Source organism: Ceratina calcarata, unplaced genomic scaffold, assembly GCF_001652005.2.
Source record: "Ceratina calcarata isolate Rehan_Ccalc_2016 unplaced genomic scaffold, ASM165200v1 scaffold127.2, whole genome shotgun sequence".
NCBI classification, from domain to species: Eukaryota; Metazoa; Arthropoda; class Insecta; order Hymenoptera; family Apidae; genus Ceratina; species Ceratina calcarata.
This window is the reverse complement of record NW_017133727.1, coordinates 294545-318911: the sequence shown is the minus strand read 5'-3', so window position 1 is coordinate 318911 and position 24367 is coordinate 294545. Positions and strand designations below refer to the sequence as shown.

At 40.9% G+C, this 24367-nt stretch overlaps 2 protein-coding genes across 4 annotated transcripts in view; both read left to right on the top strand.

The window, feature by feature from the left end:
- The window catches only part of LOC108628947 (low density lipoprotein receptor adapter protein 1), a 29674-nt gene extending 7953 nt beyond the window's left edge, over positions 1-21721 (top strand). Inside the window, exons 1-6 of one of the 2 annotated variants that reach the window (XM_018031194.2) lie at positions 3412-3814; positions 15173-15369; positions 15779-15891; positions 17251-17492; positions 19371-19516; positions 19749-21721. In XM_018031194.2, the coding sequence (XP_017886683.1) occupies positions 3769-3814; positions 15173-15369; positions 15779-15891; positions 17251-17492; positions 19371-19516; positions 19749-19934 (930 nt within the window). In that variant the 5' untranslated portion in view covers positions 3412-3768 and the 3' untranslated portion in view covers positions 19935-21721. Of the gene's footprint in view, positions 1-3411; positions 3815-15172; positions 15370-15778; positions 15892-17250; positions 17493-19370; positions 19517-19748 lie in introns of those variants that run through there. The other variant, XM_018031202.2, reaches the window with a different exon arrangement.
- A 1564-nt stretch (positions 21722-23285) lies between these two features.
- LOC108628792 (beta-1,4-N-acetylgalactosaminyltransferase bre-4) overlaps positions 23286-24367 on the top strand; it is a 30207-nt gene continuing 29125 nt past the window's right edge. The window contains exon 1 of one of the 2 annotated variants that reach the window (XM_018030964.2): positions 23286-23832. The gene's annotated coding sequence lies outside the window, so the exon portion shown is untranslated. The remainder of the gene's footprint in view (positions 23833-24367) is intronic. The other variant, XM_026816276.1, reaches the window with a different exon arrangement.

Here is a 24367-nt window from a genome sequence, read left to right as displayed (position 1 = left end):
TCTTTTACATTAACATTATTGTCAATGTGCGATGTTTCGCTGACTTGATCGATGCTAAACAGGGAAGTTATTTAAATACGAAATGATTACAATAGCAGTCAACTTCTTTCTTCGAAAAAAAATTCTACGTTTCTCCTCGGAGAACCTGTATCTCGATTTACAATAGCATTACGAAGTTTCGCAGCGCATGGTGTACTTAAATATTCGTATCGACGAAATAAAACTCCGAGTATAATTGAAGGTAGAGTGTTCGGAATAAGTCGCGAGGCACCGAACAACGCGAAACTTTCAAATTATATTTCCAGTTTAGAATTCCAGCCAGGGGACTGAGAATCGAACGAGATACCTATCAAAAGTTTGACGTGCCGATCAAAAGTATGTCATTACTGTCAACTTACAACTATTTTAAGAAACAACTTTAAGAATATCATTATCTTTCGAAACTCCTGAGTTGTACAAGAGAAGATCAAAGCCTTCTGTCACTCTTTGCAAAATTACCTCATTTGCAGGATCAAATTTCATAAGATCTACCAATTGAAATAAACAATTAAAGACAGTGCTTATTTATTCGTGTATTTTATCAAACCAAAATATTCCAAATCTCTATAGCAAAATTAAGAAACAAAGAGTCACGACACTTTATATTACTGTGTATAAATACTTTGGTGATAGCCAGAAAAATGATAGCTAATGACATGAACGACTTGATATCGATCTAGGGCAAGATTTGGCAAGGGAAGCAAAGATGACAAGGCATGAGGTAAGATTTTGTATCGGTACAGTCAGGAGGCTTGAAAAAGTTTTGGGTAGCAATGTACAATCAAGAGAGAAAACGATTCCGAAGCATTCGCGAGAAATTTACCGCACGGCATCCCGTCGTGGAGGAAACAATAGCGCAGGGGGTGGGGGAATGGTGAAACGGCTGCGTCGAGAGTATCGAATATCGATGAGGCAACCTTCTCGGCTCCTTCGAAGAGCGGAGGAAAAAGCTCGGAAGAAACAGGCAGAACGACTGTCCTCGAAAGCTGCGGCTCTGACGACGTCGCTAGTAGATGATTGACAAGAGAAACCGAAATGTCTTTTTATTCTTAGAGAGCAGCCGCAGCAACTTTTTATCCGGCTAAGAGCCACAGTTGCCGAAAGTACCGTCTACTCGGTTGTTATCTTCAGTTTCATCGGCTTCCAACAGATCGTAATCCTTAAACGTCGAAGTAACAGTGCACGGTGCGTTCCTCGTTTATCAGAGATCATAGAAAAATAATTCTCAATATTCATTCCACTTTCGATGCCATGATTTTCATTTAAAAAAATATAAACTATTAAATAAGTTATATTTATGAGACTTTTTTTTATGGAGAATAAGCACTTGGAAAGTGTCCAGATTGGAGAGAAACGACTCTTGCTCGTTCATAATGATATGCAACGGTAATACGATGCGAGAATACGCTACAAGTGGATGCGCGCCTTAATGCGCGATCAGCTGAATTTCGAGAAAAGAAACGACCTCGGGAATCGTTTGCACCGTTACCAGGTTGCCCGAGTCACGATGACATCAAAACATTGATCTCGCGAAATACATAATTTGCACGGTTCCGCTGACCCCCAGCAGATACAAACCCCAGAATCGTCTGACCAATATCAGTAAAATCTTCGTGTCTCGTTATAGTGCGTTCAGGCCGACCGAACGAATGCTCCCCGCATCGATAGAATTCATGCTTGATTCCCCTCCGGTAATTGACAATTGGTGGAAGAATGTTCGCATTGCTTGAAGAATGAGTATTCGTTCCGGATCTGAACTGAATGCACCATTAGTACGCGATTCATCTACTGATTAAGTTCCACGACTGAATTCGTAGATAATTCAACCGTCGAATCCCCTCAAATTGATTGTCATAGTTATGTGGCTTAGGAATTCCTCCCCATGAAATCAATTCTGAGATACCAGTAATTTGCATGTTACACGTATTTCTTGAAACGTTTCTTTACAATTAAAATGCCGTTCAATAAATGCTATCAAGGGAAAAACCACAACCGAGCACATTAAGACCTGCGACACGTCATCAGGAAGAAATTATAAAAATGTGTGGCTGTACATGTTATTTCGCAATGTTAAATGCTAAATACATACGTACGTTGTGACATAGCAACGGGTGGGCGGAGGAAGGGTTAACTGCTTTCTCGATGGAACGCGGAGACCGCTCCGCTAAGGACGAAAGAATTCGCGGAAACGCGTTAAAACTCCGGGGAGAGAGAGAGAAAAAAGGGGGAGAGTAGAGAAACGAACGTTGAGTAAAATAAACGAGGTGAAAAACCAAAGGACCGACGCGACGTTTCCTAAATGAATTTTCCCCGGGTCGCGACCCGAGAAATACTTAACGGCTGCTTTCCTTGTCGATCGTTTCCGGTAGTCCCTCGACAATTTCCTATAGTTCCGCGCGATGAATATCGATTAACAGATAAAGGGAAAACGCGGCCGCCTATTTCATTTTCGCTTTTATACGATTCTCGCGAGCTGCAAAAACTTGACTTTCGTGCACCGCGGGCTAAAAATATGCAAACTGTTCTCCAACTGTTTTTTATCCGTTTCCCATTGTTTCACTTTTCGCGTTTCTCTCATGGTGTGTTTATCGATCGCGTTATCGTTCTCGCCTTGCCTGGAACGCGTTTTTCACAGACAACCAGCAAAACGAGCTTGTTCAATTGCAACCTCGTACGATCAGATCTTTAGAGAAAAAAGTATTACAAAAACGTGACTGATTGTGGATCACATTTTTAAGCCGTTCGAATTTGCAATATAATGAGAATCTCTGTTCAATAAACCGATTCTCTAGTACTATGGCGCAGCGATTCGATAGGAAATACAGATTGTAACGGGAAAACGAGTAGTTAATCTTTAATGGACTGCCTAATGTTCCATGTTGAACAAAAACATACTAAAATACAGATGTAGAAGAATAGAGGAAGATTATGCAAAAAATCTATTCCCAATAAAAAATCCGTATAAAGAAACAATCCCTGATAAAGAAACATATAAAGAAACAAACCCTGATAGCACACTTTATGTGGTATTACCAATTCTTTGAAGTAACAAGCAGTAGACTAAAACGAATAGTTAAAATATGGTAGAATTTCGCGGATTTCGATATGATAAAAATAGTAACAAAATACATAAAGCAGAGGGTTGGAAGCGTATTGTAGCGAAGAATATTGGGAAGGAGGATAACAGCGTGGCGGCGTGGACCGCGAATGCGTGAAAATAATCTTTATCCTTTCGGCGCAGGGATCCGGTTCGGAAGCGGAACCGGAATCCTGAAACGGAGAAGGGGATGAGAACGCTGGTGGCGGAGGGGTAGGAGGACGGGAATGGGGATGCGCGCATGTACGCGACAGGGGAGCGGAATAAACTCCGGTCTTGTGGACGCGCTCACATCGCGGCGCACGGTCCACCCGATAGCCACGTTCTCCGCTCCGCGTCACCTCTCCCTCAGGATTCCAGCCGTCCGCCCGCTCGTTTTCTCCTTTCCGCCGAGTTTCCCACCTTTTTTTTTACCCAACGTTCCCCGGAATCGGAATGGCAGGCGGTCGCGTCCGCACGACCCCGGGATCCGTTCCGCGCGATAATCTCGCGTGAAATCGCGTCACATGTCGTTGAGATCGCGGCGCGAGTGATTATTAAGCTTGACGTCGAGAACGTCGGCCGTTTTATAATATCGACGGACACTTTTTTTTTCATCCACTGATTCTGGTGACACGGTGATACCGATCAGGATGTCGTTCTTCAGGGGGTTGTGGAAGAGCAGCTCGAAACACAAGAGTGAGTTCCTCTGCTTACGATTGTCACTCGATTACTTTTATATTTCATTCGCAAAAATTGTATTTTCCCGAATTCGTTCTATTGACTATTCGGACATAGAAACATAGAATCTTCGTTGTAGATAACATTCGTCGAATAATTTATTAAAAAATACAGGAACATCTATTATACGAGGATTGACACTGATTTTTGATAGTAAATAGCTAATAACGGTTTTATCGTTTTCCAACGTCGGCATCTTCAACATTAAATTGAACGCAGAAACGAGGCAAAGTTCACGGTTTCTGATAAGCTCCGCGTTATCGGTATTAATAGAGGAACGTTCCTGTTCATCAGACAATCTATTTCCGTAGTACGATAATTACAAATCACGCACTATCGTGTAATACGCTCTTAATGACATTTCAAATTGTTGCATTTCACGTTACTATATTCGTACACTGGAGCTCGTCGAGGGTTGTCTCCTTATTTTTGCGAACTACCCTGGTTATGTATTCAAATTCGATGCGTGTTCCCAAGACACGGTCTGCGCGCAAACTGAAAATTGTCGGGTGCTGCGAGGAGATCGCCTCGCCGAATTTGTTCGATAAACTTGATCGTCGGTTCAAACGTCGGATCGTATCTGGGAAATCGAAATCCTAGGCAGCCGGGCCAGCGCGATAATCGATGAAATTGCATTATCTCGGCCGGCGGATACGGAGGAAGCTTATTTACTGGAGAGTTATTAGTCGCTGGAAAGATTAACGGCAACACGGCGGCGTGCAGCTGGAAAATGTCGGGAAACGATAACGGAGGATAAAAACGGTGAGTAGAGGCGAGCGGAGCTGGAAGCAGCAGCCAGACCAGCAGTTAACGCGATTATTCGCAATAAGCGGCGTAATAGGGAGCCGGCGTTTAAGATTATGGTAATGCACGCCGAGTCGTGTTATAGGCGCAATGTGACCTCCTTCGGAGCACTGATTATTGATCATAAAATTTGCATAATCTCGCAACGCGAGTCGCATCTCGATGGTACCATCAAGATCCGTCGTACACGTGCGAATACAGTAGAACCGATTAGCGGAAAACTCAATTTCAGGTACATTGTGCCGCGTTAAGGATCATAAACTGTGAGCCACTTCGTTCAACCTCTGAAACGATAATATCTCTTTTATTATCATACTATAAAATTGAACACAGTTTTTCAAGATAATACAGCCAGTTCTCATGATGTGACGAGCTATAAAATTAGCTGAACGTTATTCGGGAACGAAATACAAGTATTATTTAAGTATATTACGATACTTCAAGTTCAGAGGATTGGAAAATCGATCAGAGGACAGAAATAAAATATTTTTCCTGACAGGAAACAATTATTCAATTATGCGATGTAACAGATGATGGCAGAAGGACGGACTATTTCTCGTTGCAACAAGGCGGAACTACGGCTTAAAATTCGACGGAAAGGGTTTTCGCTTTTTACCGGGTTTAACTTTCAATTTCCATACACGCGGGAAATCGAATCCTTCGCATGGAGGAATATAGGTACTGCTACCTGTATCCCAGGCGCTACGCGAAACTCATAATTTGTTTTATCGATCGGGAACCCCGGTGAATTCGTATTCGTACTTCGTATTCACGGTGTACCTAGTACCTAGACTCGAAAGGGAGGAAACGAGAGGAAAAAAGAGTTCGCGCTCGGTGTTCCGATGTAGAAAACGAGATTATTCGGGAAGAAAATGTGACTGTAGGGTTAATGATACGGAATACGAAGTCTGAATTTCGTGCAAGTGATTTTTTGTCGTCTTGTAGTCTTTTGCTTTCTGGCGACCTGGCCAAAATGTTGCCCATTAAATTAACTGATCAATTTCCCGTCCCCCTTATACTAAAAGTTCTTAATGAAAATTGTCCCAATGAATAGAAGAATCTGCAAGTGGGATTTGAATAATATTATACAGAATGAGAAGAAATAGATAAAAAGGATGTATCCTGTATAAGAGTACTATCTACAGATTCCTTAGGTTCCTTAGATTCCTTAGGAAGATTTTATATTGTATATATAAAGAGTTCGGAGTGTATATAGTGCTTGCCATTGTAGAAGGAAACCATTGTCATTGAGATTTACTCGGAAACGCAAGAAGCCCCCCCAAGATTTTGTCATTCGAATTAAAAAGGGACTGGAAAGGTTTGAGAACTAGGAACGGGAACGAGATTAATAATTTTTATTCCATCTACGGGTTTATGTAAGCCTTCATACCAAAGTAATCGCGTTTAATAATATAACGGCGTTCCTGAGTTATCGTCTCGAATGGTGTTTAACGTTGTATACATAGGTAACAAGAGTCTAGGGAAAACGAGGTTTACATTGAAGGCAAGTTCAACAACAAAATTGGTAGAAATTTCGTTAACACGAAATCATTTTACTCACAAATTATTATTACACGGGATATAAATTGTATTTCATATTGAATTACTTACAATATAAATATACATATAAAAGTGTCAATATATGTCCAGGAATATTGATATTTTTATTTGCAATATTAATTAACGGTGATATATAAAATGGAATTTCGTTTAAACTCTTGTTGATACAATTTACCGTTAGAGCAGCGAACATGAATTTCTCACGTGATTTCAAATCTCATTTTAATTAAAACGGGCTGTAGAAAGAAACGCTGGCACTCGTGTAGATACACGCAGATGAGCACGCGTGTGTGCCGCGTGTATATCGAAGATACACGGTGATTAAGTTCAAGTGAAGCTGCACCGTTGCGCTGGTAATGAACTTGTCGCGCAGCAAATTATGCGCGTAACGATCAACAAGAGAATCGGTCCCCGTCGACGTGATTCGATTTAAATTTTACGATCGATCAAACGATGGGAAGAAAATTGCCGAGGACTGGGATTCGCTCTTCAACTCCGCCGAGTTGCCACCGAGTGCTCATTAAAATTTATCTACCGATTCGCGTCCGTTAATTGTATGAACGTGAACAGAACTCCGTTGCGAGCAGGACGATTCGTTTGTATCGACGAGGACACGTACCTTCTTTCATCGCATCGCAATTGTAAAATCGGGTATCGTTAAACCGAATCAAGTCGGCCCGAGCAATTTTCTGAATAATAATTTCAGTTAATCAAAAAAATATCACGTACGATTAGATAAGTACAGCAGCTTCCATCGCTGTTACGTTCGTAATGCATGAAAAAATTTTGCAGGGAATACAGTTATGCAAATAAGAAACAGGGACGGGGGTTAAACGCCGATCGGAAAAGCCGATTTAAATACAAATTAAACGGCAATCCCCTTATCGGTGATATCGGTATCCCCCTTGGATTTTCCGCGAGATTCCTAGCATGGAAATTCGATTTGCCACGATTAACTGCGCCCAAGGGATATAATGGATCCCGATACACAACGGCTATAATACTCTTTCACCCGTTTCCGGTTCGAATAAAAATGGAATCTCGTGGAAAAAAAAAGAGGAACGAACGTGCTTTTACTAGATTATTAATCTTATTCCATAGCATCGCGAGCATACGATGCGATAAGTGGCGCGTGAAGTGCAGATACGCGAATATATTTTTTAAGCGTGATTGATGATGGATCAAAGTGGATTCGTCAGAATAGCATTTCCCAACAAAATCCTTGTTACATTTTTCCACTACGCAATAAAAAAGCTATTGTTGTGTCTTATCGATTGACGTTTCAATTATTATTTGATTGTACGGTATTAATTGAATTCTGCAACACCGAGTCGCGAAGCACAAAGATTAGATTGATATTAAAGTTGCGACATAGTTGCGTTTATTAGCTAATATAACGTGTTTTATCAAACAAAATGGGCCCATACGTCAACCTCTGGATAACAGCCAACAGGATTCACAGTTTACTTCCTGTCAGCTCCTTCCGCTTCCAATGTAAACTTTGTCACCTCGTTACTTTCCCGTTCGCGTCTCTTCAAACGTTATAAAATGTACCTAGTGCCACTACGTACGCGCGTTTCTTTAAACATCTCCACGGTTCTTTGGGTTTATTACGATGTCAGAAAAAATTTCTTGAATTATTATTTTCCCCTGCTCGTTTTATGGCATACGGTCCTCGGATCAATTCGTACAATGCGGCACGTACGTGACTAGTCGACTATTGTAGTTCCGCGTCATTTACAGTCGAAATTACGTACAATCAGGACATGTTTAACTCGTGTGTCAGTAAGAGCGGGACCCGCGACGCATGAGGGTTTAGTTCCGTTAAACGAAATTAGTTTCACGGTTAAGCGTGTTTCCCCTTTGTGTACATTTCCACCGCACCACCGTGTCGACTAGGCAAAACGGTATAAAATAAAATGGTACGCCGGTATTATCTATGTAACGCGCAATGCACCCTAATTTTTTATTCACGCTGCACGATGAAACCTTGCTTATTGTTGGTAATTCCAGTTACAACGCGATTTCCTATTCTTTTGTCCGACCTCGTTTTTTGATGGGAAGGTTGCCCGGTAATTTTCAACGTTTCGCTTACAATGCGTCTTAAATAATAGATCGCGGCACGAGTTGCAGTCACACACGGTCTAACGCCTTGCATATATTCTATAAAGTTTCCCTGGGTAATGGTTTTAACAATTCATGACTAGTTTTGCTACGGTCAGATGAGATCTGCAGACCCTGTTTGTATAAATAATTTATCCATGATAAGCCAGCAATGGGAATATGTATGATCGACGTTAAGTGAACATTATGTCTATGGCAAACTGCCACTGGCAATCATGTGTTACGATGTTAGATATTGTCCAAGTTAGATCATTAAGCTATCGCGATTGATAGCCTGGCTACAATGTCGAAGCTTGATAACCGACGATTTAGTCCGAGGATTAAAGACTTTGAAAAATCAGATTTACACGTCAATTAACTGAGCAATCTTTTCAACGAAATTATACGTGAAACTAAACTTGATTTCTTAGTAAATTAAAAAGATAATTGAGAGATTCTACGCGAGTACATTCGGAAATGAGATTCCGAAGTGTACACAAGATAATCATTTGTGACATGGTATCGTCAGAAACGAACGTGCCCAGTTTCATGATAGAATTTCGGATAGATGTCATTCCAGGTTGGGGGGTAATCCGTTCGTTATAATGGGATTCGTCACGGGCTGTTCAATCCTAAAGCAACCATTGCCAGTCTCCCCTAGGATTAGTTTCGACCAAGTTACCCAGCCACCTACCACCAATTCCTTTCTGACATCTGAACACGGTTAATAAGACGCAGGTGGCAGGTGGGGAGACGGACCCTCGGGTTACCCAGGAAACCTGGAAAATTCCAACGGTCCTCCAATGCTTTTCTCTCGTCCCGATACGAACGGAAATTAACCCGGGACGTTAAAGCGAAATACATATTGGAAATGATACATTCGTTTCCATTTGGATCGTTGGACCTCCCATGATGAGTTTCATGTTCGATCTTTTCAGAAGACTCGTGCCTTTGAAACGTGTATACAACATGGACGGAATTAATCAGGCGAAACTCCAAATATTACTCAGAATAATTCCATTGAATATAATATTCTTTAAAACTCCAGACACGATCTACCTATCAGTCTCACTGTTACTTACTACTGTTACTACTACCAACGAGAACATTTAAAGAAAGCTGTTCGTAGCAGGAACCATTTACTTTCAGTTACTAACTACCTATGGTACACCTTGTACGATACACGTGAGATTTCAGGAAGCATGACAAATTTTTTTTGTTTGAAGTCTCAGAACGAAGTAAGAACAGGTTTGAAGGCTCCAAGGTACGAGACAATACGTCTGGCCACGAGAGGTTAATATCAAAAAGATAAGAAGAAATGGACAGAGGTAAGGAATAAGAAGAGAGGAAGGAAAACACATCGACGAAATGCGTTCCTCGAGAGGGAAATGAGAATAAAGTCGAGCACGTTCGGTTGCGGCCAAGCAACGCTTTGCATGCAAATCAAGACAAGAGGAGCGAGGAAGTCGTTACCTCAGGAAAGTCTCCACGATGGTTCTGCGTTACTTCCTCCTCGGTCATCCAGCGAACGAACTTCCATTACCCGAGCATTTCAACGTTCGAACGTTGGAATATCTGAATCAGTGTTTCCTATTCATACATTTCACCGCTTTTTAACAAATTTTATATCTCCACATATATACTGATTTTTCATATTTAAATATACATATATTTAATAATGCCCTCGCTTGATTGCCAATATTTTATGTGTTAAAAATGCTGGTGATGTAACCAATTTTTACCCAAAAATATACATCCTTTTTAGATGGTTCCATAATGTTTTTTTTTCATGGTTCGTTGAAAGCTTCACGTTTTGATCGAAGTTTATTACGAACGTGCACGATGGGTTTCGAACGTGGAGAGAGAGAGAGAGAGAGAGAGAAATTAATTGGATTTTATCATGCTGCCAGAGTCATTGCAAGTGGATTTTATGTCCCGAGTAATTAGATTACGAATACAAATGGCCGTGGAACGAATCGGACGTACGAAAGGAGACGACCGATGTATCCGAATTCTACTTGAACCGCTTTCAAAGAAAACTGCATTAGGGTGTTAAAGATAAAAAATCTCGTTGAGGGACGCAATTGTGCGGCGGAACAAGAAAAATCTCTTCCCTCGTTCGGATAGTCTCGCAGGATTTCGAGAAAAAGAAATCGTTCTCTGGTCTGAGTGACGTTGTTGGTGTCCCTTTCAACCGCGATAGTCTCCGACGATTCTTTCTTACGGGCATTCTTTTTCCCTCGATAGAGAGAAGTAATCGACACTTTTTACTAGAAAACCTTTTACCCTAAATCCTACGGTGAAACGAAATTTCACGGTCTCGATCGAATTTTCTTTCGCCTTAATCTTTTCTTTCTCTTGCTGGGTAACGCAATCAGTAGACTGTTGCATTTTTACGTCAAATACGACATTTGTGGTATTATTTAAAACAATGAGATTTAGATAGAAATATGTTTTATCGTTCAGACTACAGAATTTACTTCTGCCAGGCTTTATAATGAAATTAATGACCAGTAGATCCTGACTCATCCTGTACGCCAAAGACGGTTTCCACGTTTTTGTCTATTACGTTGTACAAGATGGTTAATAACCTCGTGTGAACGTCGTTCACACCGCTTCTAATTGCAAAAAGCGAATCCTGACTATACTGGTATCTTATTTCGAATTTAATACTGGAGTGTAGACGTGCACCGTTTTCAGCTAGCTACGTGGTATCTAGCAATCGTGTAGCGGCGAGATTGTTTGCTCGCGATGTAGCCGAGAGGTAATTAGTCGAGTTGGTAACGAGACTTTAAAAGTTGCCCGGTTCGAGCACGCCAGGAGAATCGGCGGCTTGTGTCTAGTCTGCACTGGTTAGCTTTTGTTCTGTTCGCATAAACAAGTAGAATTTACCTCCGATACATCTGCACAGGTCCAAGTTCCCCAAGTCACATCCGATTTATTCTCTGAATCAGAAATAGTGGTAGTGATAGTGACCGATGTACATTTTACGATAACGCGAGTTTCTCCTATCTAAACGTATTATGAAGATAATTTTGTTGTCAATAATGTTGTTGACATCCACGTGCGTATAATATCGAGAAGAACTGTTTGAGTATCTTAACGAGAGATAAATAAATTCTTTGGAAAGTTTTTCCTGCTATGATTATCTTTACTGTTGAGTTACTGCAGTCTGAGTACGATGTAAAACTTGCTTATGCTGGTGTTATAGCCAGCAGGAGTATTTTGATTTAAAGGTCCGCTACGCTCGGTCTCTCGTTTGCCGGAAATAAAGATCTCGAGTTTATTGAACGTAGCTTTCCCACGGGTTTACGGATCTTCCCTCTCATCCCTCCACTGTTCCCAAAAAGTAAAGCTAGGATTCGATGCTTCTAAAGTTTTTGTCTACGCCTTGGTCATTCGGAAGCGTTTGAACTGTTAATCAGGTATTAGTGCGCGACACACACGATGCGATTCACGTTCTAATAGCACTCTTTCTTTCTCGAAGAAATTAGTTTACAAGTATAAAGTTCGTATTTAAACGAACATTAATTGGCTAATGGCTGAAACGTTTGGAAAATACTTTTTACCCCAGCTTTCACGGTTTGTATTTTCTATCAACGTGGAAATTCGTATCGGAAAGCAAGTAGATAGAGATCGGAAATTCGCGATGGTAAAAGCGTTTGCATTCTCGTTGTCTGAACAATCGCGTCGCGAGACGGGATTCCGTATCGCGGGGGTAATTTTCAAGATACAGTTTCGCCCATTGCCACCATCACCACGCAGAATGTTTGCTCACGGAGTGCACAGAATGTTTGCTTACACGAATTATTATGCAGCCGGCTGCCCTCGCTGAATCCCAGCGTCTCGAAAGCTAGGAATTCCTCTCTCCACCTCTTCTAATTGTATACGTGCCCATTTATGAGCGAGACTCGACGACAGAGAGAACGTTTCTAATGCTCGTAAAATGGCCATAAAAATATCCGACAAGTTAGCTTAATGTTCACTTAATATTCCATCAACCTGGAATATTAAAATTCGATTCATAACCGATTATTGCCTTCCATGTTTATAATCATGCGCGTGCACTGTAGCGGCACTTTATTAATAATAAATTTGGGGCCGGTTGTTCGATTGGGTCGCCAGCGTATGCCATATCATAATTAATTCATTTAATACTGTGACAAAATATCGTTTGACAATATCAGCAGCTTTTCGGCTTACGGTATAATTCAATATAAAAGCGATCGTGCGTCTTATAACTATCGTATTCACGGGCTCAACAAAAATTAATTAGTATAATTAAGTGACAAATTGGAAAAAGTAAATTCGATGAAAAGAGTAATTGTACGTGCATCACTCGTATCGGTACGATTAGATTCGTTTTACATAATTTAACGAAACCCATCAATTAAACGGACGATCGATGGTTGGAAACGACTGTGCGCGGACAAATAATGGTTGCATGTATTAATGAATCGTTATGGACGTCCATTGTTATCGTAGAGAGGATCATCAGAATACCTAACGTTTATTTATCGCGTTATTACGCGCTGATGGAAGAGGAAATAATAATTTATGGTTGCATTAAATTTAAGATTTTACGACATTGAGTAACTGTTCGTAAAATCGTGGCTACGTTTTGTTTATACGATCTCGGCTGAATTAAATGGTTTTATGAACTTTGAACTTGATAGAATAAAATAAAATAAATACTTTAATGAATTGCATGTTCAGAAAGCAAAATAATTACGAAGATAAGCATCGAACTACGATAAGCCGTGTCTATCAGTAAATGAATCGAGTGAGAAGTAGAAAAAGAATGAAATGTAGTGTCCAAGGGCCGAGTCGTGGATATCGCGGTCAAAGGCATTGGGAAAGATTTAATTTGCGGCTCACCATTCTGCGGTGACCGTTCGCTAACGGAAAACCTCGATCGATTATTTTTCACTACCCTTACCCGTTCTTTCTTTTTCGTCGCATTCGAACAAACCGCAACGTTGCATATTGGCGATTCCGAAGTTCAATAATACATTCGTATCGCAGAGGGACTAATTGAAAATAAAAAATATTTCACGAAATCTACTTCATTCATAAATGGATATTGTCTAAAAATGGAAAGGTTATTTTACTATCGCTGCTCCAATTTAAAATATCGTTTTTTTAGAACCGTGTAACAGCTTTTATAAAGTGGTACACAATTTAGGAAGAGCTTAACGAGGCAATTTTGAGAACGGTGAACCATTCTGTTGAAAAGTTTACACGTAAAAGAGAACTGAACCCTGGCGAGGTCCGCGAGTGACTCGCTTTAGCACATTAGACGATACCAGCGGCACGTGGTAATCGCTGAAAAACTTGCCGTAATTACTTTTAATTGTTTCGAGTACGCGTCGAGAGTGAGAAACGTCGCGCGTTCGAGTGCCACTCAAAAACTTGCACGAGTTTCTTGCGATTCGTTAAACTATTATGAAGTTGGACTTATTAACTTGGCTGTTGGAACCTGAATAATATTATTATAAAAACGTCTATTATGAAACGCGATATCAATGGTAAAGAAGCATAATAAGCATACGACGCAGTGATGCCATCGATAGAATTTAACGAATGAAATAATAAGTAATTGCTTTGTATTAATAATGGATGATATGAAGTTGATTGGTAATTCTCTTACGAATGATTTCATTTAAAAAAAAATGAGATAATATTTAAGTGCGAATGCGAGAGCGTGCAATTAAACGGAGATAAAGGGGGAGCGAGATATAAGAAATGAAAGCGGGTAAACGAGTTTTAATATTGTCTCGCGAGATACTCAGTTGAAAGCGAGTGGTCCTCCGTCAAAGAAGATACCGGAGGAGAATGGGCTTTCTGCGAGTTCGCGACGAATAAAGAGTATCGCTGGATATCGAAGCAATCGTCGGAACGTCTAATTGGATCGTAGAAACGCGGGCCAGAAGGAACTTAATTGAAGCATCGTCGCGGAGACCAAAACGAAATCGGGAGGACGTAATTATCGAAAGACTGAAGCAGAATTCAAGAGCGTGCGCGATAACGGAACAACGGGGAAGAAAGGGACGGGAAAGCTTCTGCAAACTTTCCTCTCTCCGTTCTATGAAATCCGTAAAAGTTAGTATAACGTACCATGTCGTATTGGATTTCTTTTTTTTTATATGTAATAGAACTTGTGACATTTACGGGGAGGATTCTCGTCCCGATCGCGGAATCGTACAGGGAGACATCGGTGAAAATCGACTTCCTTTGGAAGGGCGACACGGAAAACGTTAAAAGTTGTCAACAACTCGTTTCTACTCTCGCGAAACTTTTATAAATCCTCTCCGGAGAGAAATCATCGCTGTTACGGAGTGACAGAATGATTTGGCTTCTTCGTTGATAACTTTGCTGTCTACTCGCGCGTAATTGACGCGATTCCACTGTTCGACGGTATCGCTCGATCTCCGGGTGATCGATCGAAAGTATCCCATCCGATATTTGACGGCGGATGCGTCAAAGGCAAATACCGAACGCACGATGCGCGTCGGATATCAATTATTGGCACGTGTGGTATTCCCGACACGTCAAGCAACGAGACTGGCTTGCGTGGTTTCCATTAATGTTACGTATGTATGTACGCTATTTCGAAGACGTTAATAAAGGATTTAATAAATCAATTAATTTTCATAGAACAAATCAATTTGTATACGTTATATAAATAATGAACATTTTAATTTAAGTGTATAAATTGAAGTATAACGTTCAAAGTTGGAATTAAATTAAAAATTAAAAACCACTCATTAAATTTAGCGTGTAACCGAACGTACACAGTGAATAAACGTTGTCGAGGCGAATGACGATATGGTAGACATTAATTTGCAGAATTGTGCGAGGAATGGGCACTAGCGACTAGTCACGAATGCGTGGAGGGCGGCGGTTCCGGTGGCGGTACAACGCAGGAAGAGCCGGAGGACGTATCCGAGGCCAAGTTCACTCTGAAATATTTGGGCAGCACTCTCGTCGAGACACCCTCGAGCGAAGAGGCAACCGCAGAGGCTATCAAGACCGTCATTACGATGGTACGTTCCAGCGAAACGACGATATCGTGCAGTTTCTTGTTACTCAAAGAAAAAGTTCAAAATATAGTTTGGTTTTGCATTTTGAAATTCATGTAAAAAAGAGAGCTTCGAAGGATCAGAGACAGATTGTAGATTTAATGCCTTTAGAGAAAAAATATCCGTGCAGAAAATATAAATGCATGTGATGTGAAAAAATCATGTAATTATTTTTGGAGGAGGAAAGAAATTTCATTTTTTAAATTAACATCACGAATGTTTTATCGTGCATACGAAATCTGTAGTCTGAAAATGGCGTCGCTATGTTCTAGTTTAATGCTAACTTGTTCGAAATCAGGATAGGAAGCTCTGTAAGCTTTTTGCGAGTGACTGAAATTCTCCTCGTTAACAGAATATTCTCTCGATGTCGTAGGCAAAAGCGAGTGGCAAGAAGCTGCAAAGAGTATCTTTAGCCGTGAGCCTGAAGGGTATCAGGATGACGGACATCGCCACGGAGGAGGATCAACTCAAAGTGTCCATATACAGGTACGAGGACATACAAAAATCAATCTGACTGTTACGTGTATAAAATCGAATGCTACAGATTTACTTTCTATTTTACGGCAATTGCCTTAAACGAACATGCTTTCCTCTCTGTATCGCACATGTAACAGGGGTTTCAGCGTGTTTCCTGTTCCGCGCGTTCGAACCGTACGAATGCACGCCGCATATACGCGATTGTCACAATTCGAGAGAGTTGTAATCGGAAGAAACCGGATTCGCTGGTTTCTGGCTCGTCGTATATTTCCCATCAGCGTCTGCCAACAGATAATATAGGTATCCGATATTCCAGCTAAAATGTATGTACCTCGAAAGCTTCGCTGCGACGTCGACGAGCAAACGTCATAAGAATATTATATATTCCCTCTGTACACTCGATGCGAAACTATGATTTATGTACTACGACCTTTAGCTGTTCTACCTGAATTTCCAATAAAATGCAATATCGCTCGCTTTTCACGATTATGTTTGCATGATAAAAAATTCGATTCAAAAACAGCCGTAATATCGGGGTTTTCGCAAGCATTAAGAAAGCGAGTAACGAGCAGAAGGAACAAAACGACGGCTTTATAGGCTAATATTTTCTCAACCACACGATGCATGCTGGAGTCTTTCACCGTTAATTCTGCTTTAATTAACCCGAGGTTCATACACGGCGGCCACAAGTCAAACATAATTAAAGCTCGAGATTTAATAACAGTTACACACTACGTTATTTCTCCGTAGCCTTGTTCAACATTCCTTTTTCATTCGTTCCATTAGCACAATTGTCAGATTTTAACTACTGAAAGACTGCACGTGCGTTCGTTACAGTAATTTTATATCGGACGGTCCAAGTTTTGAAACATCTAGACATTTACATCCGCGTTTTCGCAACTTTTCTATTTGCACTAATTGCTTTGTCGTGTAAGCGAGGATAGAAATTCGTGGGACCGTTGCAGACGAGCTACTCTCCCGCGGATGAAAAGTAATTTACATATTACGCGTATATTACACGCATTTGCATCCGTGTTCCTCGCGCTTCCTTGCTTCGCGTCGCGGAAATCTTGCTGACGGTAGGATAATAAATGTTGCAGTCTTAAGGCTTATATCACCGTTGCGTTAGTTACATATCAACATTAAGCAAGTTTCATGACGTATAGCAAAACATCCAGGATTTATTAATACGAATTATCATTTAAAATATCGAAACTTACTGATTAACTAAAACTCTTTAGAAAAATCAATTATAACACGAAATATGATATAAGTAGATACGCGTATTTATGACACGATCAATGAAAACTACGAATCTGCTTCGAGACGAAAATGTTAATCGCAAAGTGTGGCTCGAAATTTTTTCAGAATCTCTTATTGCTCCGCGGACGCGACTCACGACCACGTGTTCGCGTTCATCGCGACGAATTTGAACGAGACGATGGAGTGTCACGCGTTCCTTTGCCCGAAGAGAAAAACGGCGCAAACAGTGACGCTGACGGTGGCCCAGGCGTTTAACACGGCTTACGAGGCTTGGCAATTGTCCCAGGCCGATCCCAGGATGCATCACGCCCAGGACAAAAGTCCCTCGTTAAACGACTATGGAAACGGTAGGTAAATGAACTGTCAACCAATCTAGTTATCAACGTGACCTACAAACTGCATCAAGTAATTTATCCAACTAACGAAATGATTAATGTGTCATTCATTGTATTAAAGTTGTAAGATTTAAATAACTGAGGGTTTTCCAATCGAACGACTATTTGTTAATGTTGAAGAGTCCTATGATTTACTCCGAATTTAATACAGTTCCATTCTAATTAGAGGAGGATCGTTCGGTATGAAAAATGTATTGAAGTCTGTTACATAAAAATTTTGAAGGATAGTGGCAAAGCGAATTAGGAAATTCATTAAACGGAAAAAGGAAAAAGTCGGCTTTAATCTCGAATCGTTTGACCTGCGATAAAGGTATTTTAAGGTGTACGGCAATATACCTATGTGGTTGTGCACTTAACTTCTCCGAGAGTGCGGATATTGCGGGAGGGCTTCGTAGATGGTTACGAGTGCGCCTTAGGAAATTGTCCGTTAATATCGGACTCGACTACAACGCTACACTGGAAACTGGAACCGTTATAACTCCTCATCCTTTGTTCGCTCGAACATTGTTGCTGCTTCGAACGTAATTAACTGCGATTACAAAGTTGAAGTACGAGAATTCTACGGTTTCGTTCACAAGTACTTGGGTTAATAACGCACTTAATAAAATAACAAGCTGAAACGCAATAAACTCTTGTAACTTCAACTGATCCAGAAATTTAGAACGTTCTAACGTATGATTTAAAATTGTCGTCAGTTCTTGTACGCTTTATATGGGTTTTTCAGAGGGAGTTTCTGAAAATAAACGATTACTCTTCTTACATGCCCGCCGTTTAAGAAAGTTAGTTTCCTTAAATAAAAAATGGCTATTTTCGATGCACTTTCTTACGCCTTTCTTTTATTGTTCAAACTACAGTTTTGTATATGAGGCTGTTACTGGTAGTGAGACCGATAGATAGATCATGTCTTAAAGAATACCATATTTAACGGAATTGCCGATACGTCGATAAAAAGAATTGATAAATGCGAGAAAATGTTACAGAAGCTTTAGTAATACGAATATGTATAGGTAATAAATCCTTAACGTTTCTGAATAATTCCACCTGCGATCCTATGTATATATCCTACCTTGTTAGAGAAATACATTTTTCCTCTGGAAAAATAGCACTCTGCGAAATGGACTTTTTCTTCTGTCCCGAGACCATCAATTTTTACGTGAATATATCGACTTTTTCCACGACTACAATAAATTTGCGGAGTCTCGGATAAATGATAATTGTTCGGAGGATATTATGTGTAATCAGAAGTGAGGAGAGACGTTCGTTTATATTTAGCAACTCCCTTCAGAACACTACGTATTTTCAAAATATCTGTTGAATGAAACGTGAAGCCGATGCATAAAGGCATACGTTAAAGCGAAAATCAAAGGCATCGTGTCTCTGACCCGGGATATTCTTTTAACCAGCGCAGCGGTTGGAAGGGCGATGTATCGAACGCGTCTGCTACAGCGCGGCGGGTAAATAATTGGCGGCGTATCGGTAATTAATGAGGTGACTTCGGGTTCATAGTTTAGTGCCACAAAATGACTCGATGCTACCAATTAGAGGCAAACTGGAAGTCGGTGTGTTTGCACGTACAGGTTTCAGTTTCCACACCGGCTAGATATCGTCGGTGTGCCGTGTACCGCACGGTGGGTCGATAAATGAAGCATCTAGAATCTAGGAAACAGTTGCGAGACGAGAGGTTTCCATTTCGCGATTTGCCTAAATGGGATTCGACTATCTCCGTTTGTTTGCTCGGCCTCGTTGATGCTAAACCTGCGCGCGGCCTGCTGGCCTCCTCGAATGGTACTAGATGTTTCATTAATTACCGCTTGACCTTTGATTGTTCAGAAAACAGCGAGAAGAAGGTACCGGAGAAAGATGCGAAAACAGTGGGCAAAGTGAACGAGCAAAATAAAGAGGATCAACGATCTAACCAACAGAAAAATTTGTTGATCGATTTATCGAACGAGACTAAACAAGTCGGAAACTCATGGGTGAGTAATCAAAAGTTTTATAACACAGCGCGAGAGGAGTATCGTCTCTCCAATACTCCGACAAATCGTGAAATTCGAATTCTGCCCAATTGGTTAAAAAAATCATCGGATCATATCAAAAGCACTTTGGGCATTTCTCTCGATACGAAAATATGCAGTAAAATGAAAATAGAGACAAAGATGAATCGATCTTTTGCCAAATAGTCACGATGGGAAACTAAACTCTGTTTAGGTCTGCTTCGAAGAGGAGGATGGTAAGAAGGAGCAGAAAAAATCTAATGCCACCAATATTCCGATGACGACGCTGAGGCACGGCGCGACGTCGACCTCACGACACGTAGTCCCGAGATCGTCGACGGGTTTCAAGATCCAGAACGCTTGGGGCGAGTCGAGATCGGTGGATTTGATGTGCTCGTAGCAGGCGTAGCCCGCGGCCGATAGCTTCCGCGACGTGCCGTTAATCACCGGCCTCTGGAAGCACCTCTCGAACAACGGTCAACCGAGCAAGATCAACAAATAGGCTAATTGTATTATCGACGAACTCCAATCAACGTGCACCCGAATAGCAATCAATGGCCCGATTGAAAGGACTGCAGTGATATCAGTTTAGTGACAATTAACTGTCTCTTGGAACCGATAGTATTGACTAGGCTTTTCAGATACTCCAATGGTTACAGTGGCTCGCCTGTACACATTTGTAAACGCTGTAAGGTAGCTGAGAATTATACTGGATAATAATCATTCGACGTGAGATCGGTTTTCACGAAGATGAGAATAATAGCTAAACAGGCATCACTGTATTTCTCGATCGCTTATGAATCCATTACATCCAACTAATTTCCCATGACCATTCCTTTCTACGTACAAGACTTTGTCGAATACGCTTACCCATATTTTGCAGATATTATATTACGGAGTCGACGATAGGATAACCGGTGTGATACATGTATATGGTGATTTTATTCGCAAATTTCTCGCATCTTAGGACGGTGCTCGGAAGAACTGATTCGGCAGAGGAGTGAATTTCAGTTTCAGACGATCACGCGAAGTGGGAACAATTTTTGAAATCGTTTTTTGTATAACGCGAGTGTACATCCGTGCCAATTCTTCCAAACATATCGTATACAAATTTCGTATTACTATATCGGGCTCGTGCGCCCCTGTTCAATTTCCTTTTTTACATACTCTAACGTTGGTGATGAACAAAATCATTTTCAAAGAACGGTTCGTCCAATTGTTCACATCAAACAAAAACTTATGTACATGACAATTTATTATTTAATCCTGTTTTCGTTACTAAATAGCTGAGCTATTTTACTTGTTTTCGGCTGTTCTTAAATTCGATTCCTAACGGAAAAAAGTATCTGCGAAGCGTAGGATTGTGATTATATCGTAGCGTAAACGTGTACCACGCACTTTCGATGCTATCTCTTCTTAGTAAGCGAATTATTTTATCCCTGCATATTACTAGATAATGTTCGTGAGATGATCTTAATCAAATCGATTAGATAGCGTAATTTAATGTTAGGAATGTATGCATTTAACCCGTTCGACGTCAACATTTGCATAGAATTTGAACGAAGTTTGGGTTATACGTGAAGAATATACGTGTTCCACTATTTACATATATTTTACATCGTTACTGTTATTCTCTCATTATCATTATATCGAAAGTTGTTTAAACAAATTGTTTTTCGTATTCTGATTTCCCATATTTTCTATTAGGAACGAATGAAGAATTATGTCAATCGCTGTGAATCATTTAGCACCTACGACGTATATTATACATAATGCGTACAAAGAATAGCGAAGAATTCTGGGAAATAAAATATCGCCCTCGACTGTAGTTATTTTCGTAGGACGCTCAATAGGAGGATAGGAAGTTGAACGATGCTGTACAATCAAAAATACTCTCTAGATAGAACATACACACATATACGTATATCTGTGAATTGATGTTAAAGGCGGTCAATCGTTTCTTCTCAAACCAAAATTCGTTTTCGTGAACATTCGCGAACTCTGATTGCCCTAAGTTGGAAACGAGTTAAAAATCATACGAACAACTAATTCGTTTGTGAGAGTCAACGATAATTTTGTATAGACGTGTTACGATCGGCGATGCATTATCGTGAAACGGTTTTGCTTAAGTATCGTTAAGTGTTAGGATGTAACGAAGTACACGTAAAATACACTGCTACATATCTATTCGGTGTTTTATTCATCCCTATACTTCCCCACTGATCCTAATAATATAACGGAACGTATAATTTTAGACTTCAGCGCACAACTTCGTGGAATTATAATGGCTATTTACAGTACATCTTTTATTGATTTTATGCCCCGTAAAGGCATTGCCTGTTTCTCATGAACCTCAGAAATAGGAACATAAATAATACTTTTCGATCACTTCAAATTACGATTAAGGAAGTTCTATCGAGACTAAATATCATGAAAATATAAAATTCTCTCGTTTTCAATAATTACATACGTTATTCGGATATAAAAAACACATTAACATGTTTGTCCATCGTCGGAAAAGTAAATGAATCGTTAAACATTACGGTGATCGTTGTGTAAAAATGCAACGGCGACCTAATCGTAACGTAGCCTGGTGACACAATGTACCTACACATTCATCTCCAGGCTACGTATTCATAAAGTACATATAACGAACACTGACTGCGTTCGCGAAGCGAAGCGAAGAAGAGAACTTTAATAGAGAAATGTTTCGGGGTTGCTCTATAGAGCGTGAGCAAACGAGCACGTTTTAGGCAAGCGCAGAGAGGCCGCGTAGAAAGCAGAAACGTATGTATGTTACGTATAGAAAAGGTTGTGTACCTCGTCCAAAAGATGAAGCAGGCTACTCTTCAATGGAGCTACGTGTATAGAGATGCCCTAAATACAGACTGTTCTCGCTCGATCTCTCGCGAAAGAGACTACACATAATTCCCCAAGCTTCCAAATTTCAGAAACGGAATATTAAGTCACGCGATGAGTAAAAGGCAAATTCGTAATTCACGAAATTGCTCAAATGATGAAACAACAAACTGATTCCATGATGCAACGTTTCTTTGTAAAAGTAATTATAAGTACATACCTTGATCAATGCTGTAGAAGCTCTGGATTTCACAATGAATCCAGTTCCGCCGTTTGCATATGATACGAATTAATGTTCTCGCACAAAACACGGAGACACTCGCACATGTAACTACTTACGAAACATAACAATACTGGTATTAAAAATGGATTCCGAGTAATATCCGAGATAATTCGAGTGTCAGGTACTTCGAAAGACAATCGATTTTTGATCACCTACGCCTAACATCAGATCATTGGAACTAATTTATCTAGTCTCATACAACTGACTCCCTTCAAATGTTTTCATGCAAAGTGCAAACAATAGACCTTCGTATCGAAATTCTGAGTATTCTTTTCTAGCCGCGTGTGAAATACGTGGATAATTGATCACTCTGTTATAATTTTTTGACTGTACTTACTCTTTCAATTCTGCTCGATTCAAATCCTTAACTCCAAGCACTGATGTTTCGGAGGGTACGTCCGTACTGAAGCGAAGTAGCATAGCCGATCGCGAGATGGCGAACCGAGTGCTTGCGAGCAGTGCGAAACGGACGGTCAATATGGCATGTTCGAAGAGCAATAGCCGGGCACTGGTGTTTAATACGGAAATTTTCCGCGCACAGGCGCTACGTACCGCGTGATCGCATCTCCGCGAGAGCTTTCTTCCCGAGGATGTCCACGTTAAAGATCTCTTTCGTCGGAGACATGTGTCCTCTCCAATTATCCGTGTTTCCTGCGGAATCTCTCGGCATCAACGAGGATGATCCCTCGGCGAACAGTGACCGCCATTCCTCATTACGTGTCGTCTCGTCGTCGTTTGTTATCCCGTAAGGATAGTGCCTGTTTTACCGTGCGATCTTGTTTCCGAGAAGGAGCGGACAGAGTGAAAGAGCGAGAAAGAAAGAGAGTGCGCGCTCCTGGAAGTAAACTGTCCGCGAACAGTGCAAGTTTCGCCTTGCTCTCAAATGTTCGCGAGAAGATAAGTACGGATACGATCGCATGCCAGTCCCCCGTCTTTTATTATTACGCGACGGTCCTACGGAGAATTGACAGGTGGCCGGTAGACAAAGTGATAACGCCGAGATTCGACAGTCACTACCGGGAAGGAGAGAGAGGAGTATGACACTCATGGTCCTGGAATTCGCGGACGCTGCACCTGGTCGTGCGGGTCGGAGATAAAAAACAAATCGGGGGAATTCACGGTGCAGCTACCAGCAGCGGAACATCGGACAATCGAGGTAAGTGCATATACGTACTTTGCAATCGTTCTGTACAAAGAAACTCGAGCGGCTTCAATCGAATCCTTCCCATCCTTCTCGTGCTCTCTTTTCCTACTGTTCCGCTCACGTGACAACTGACAGCGAAACGGCTGTCACGATGACACTTCTGAGATGACGATACGAATCAACGACGTTATGCATTCGCATTGAAACCGTGCTCGATTGCACTTTGAGATATCACCTTGTACACAGTGCAGATTTAATGCCGGTTAATGATATGCGAATTGCTGTTTCCAAAGGTTATGTCCATAACGCACGCGAAATCGTTCCCGTTCTCTCCGTCCATCCATTGTTTACGGATGTAAAAAGTGCAACCGGCATTTTCGTTTCTCTGTACTCTACGCTTTTACAAATCGCGGGTTTGTCATTAGAACGGGAATTGACAGCTGTCATCGTTCTTAATGCGCTAACTTGCAAAACGGTTTATTGCAAAAACAAATGACAGTCACGAGCAGACGAGTTGACAAATCCTACCATCTGTTCTTAGCGCAAC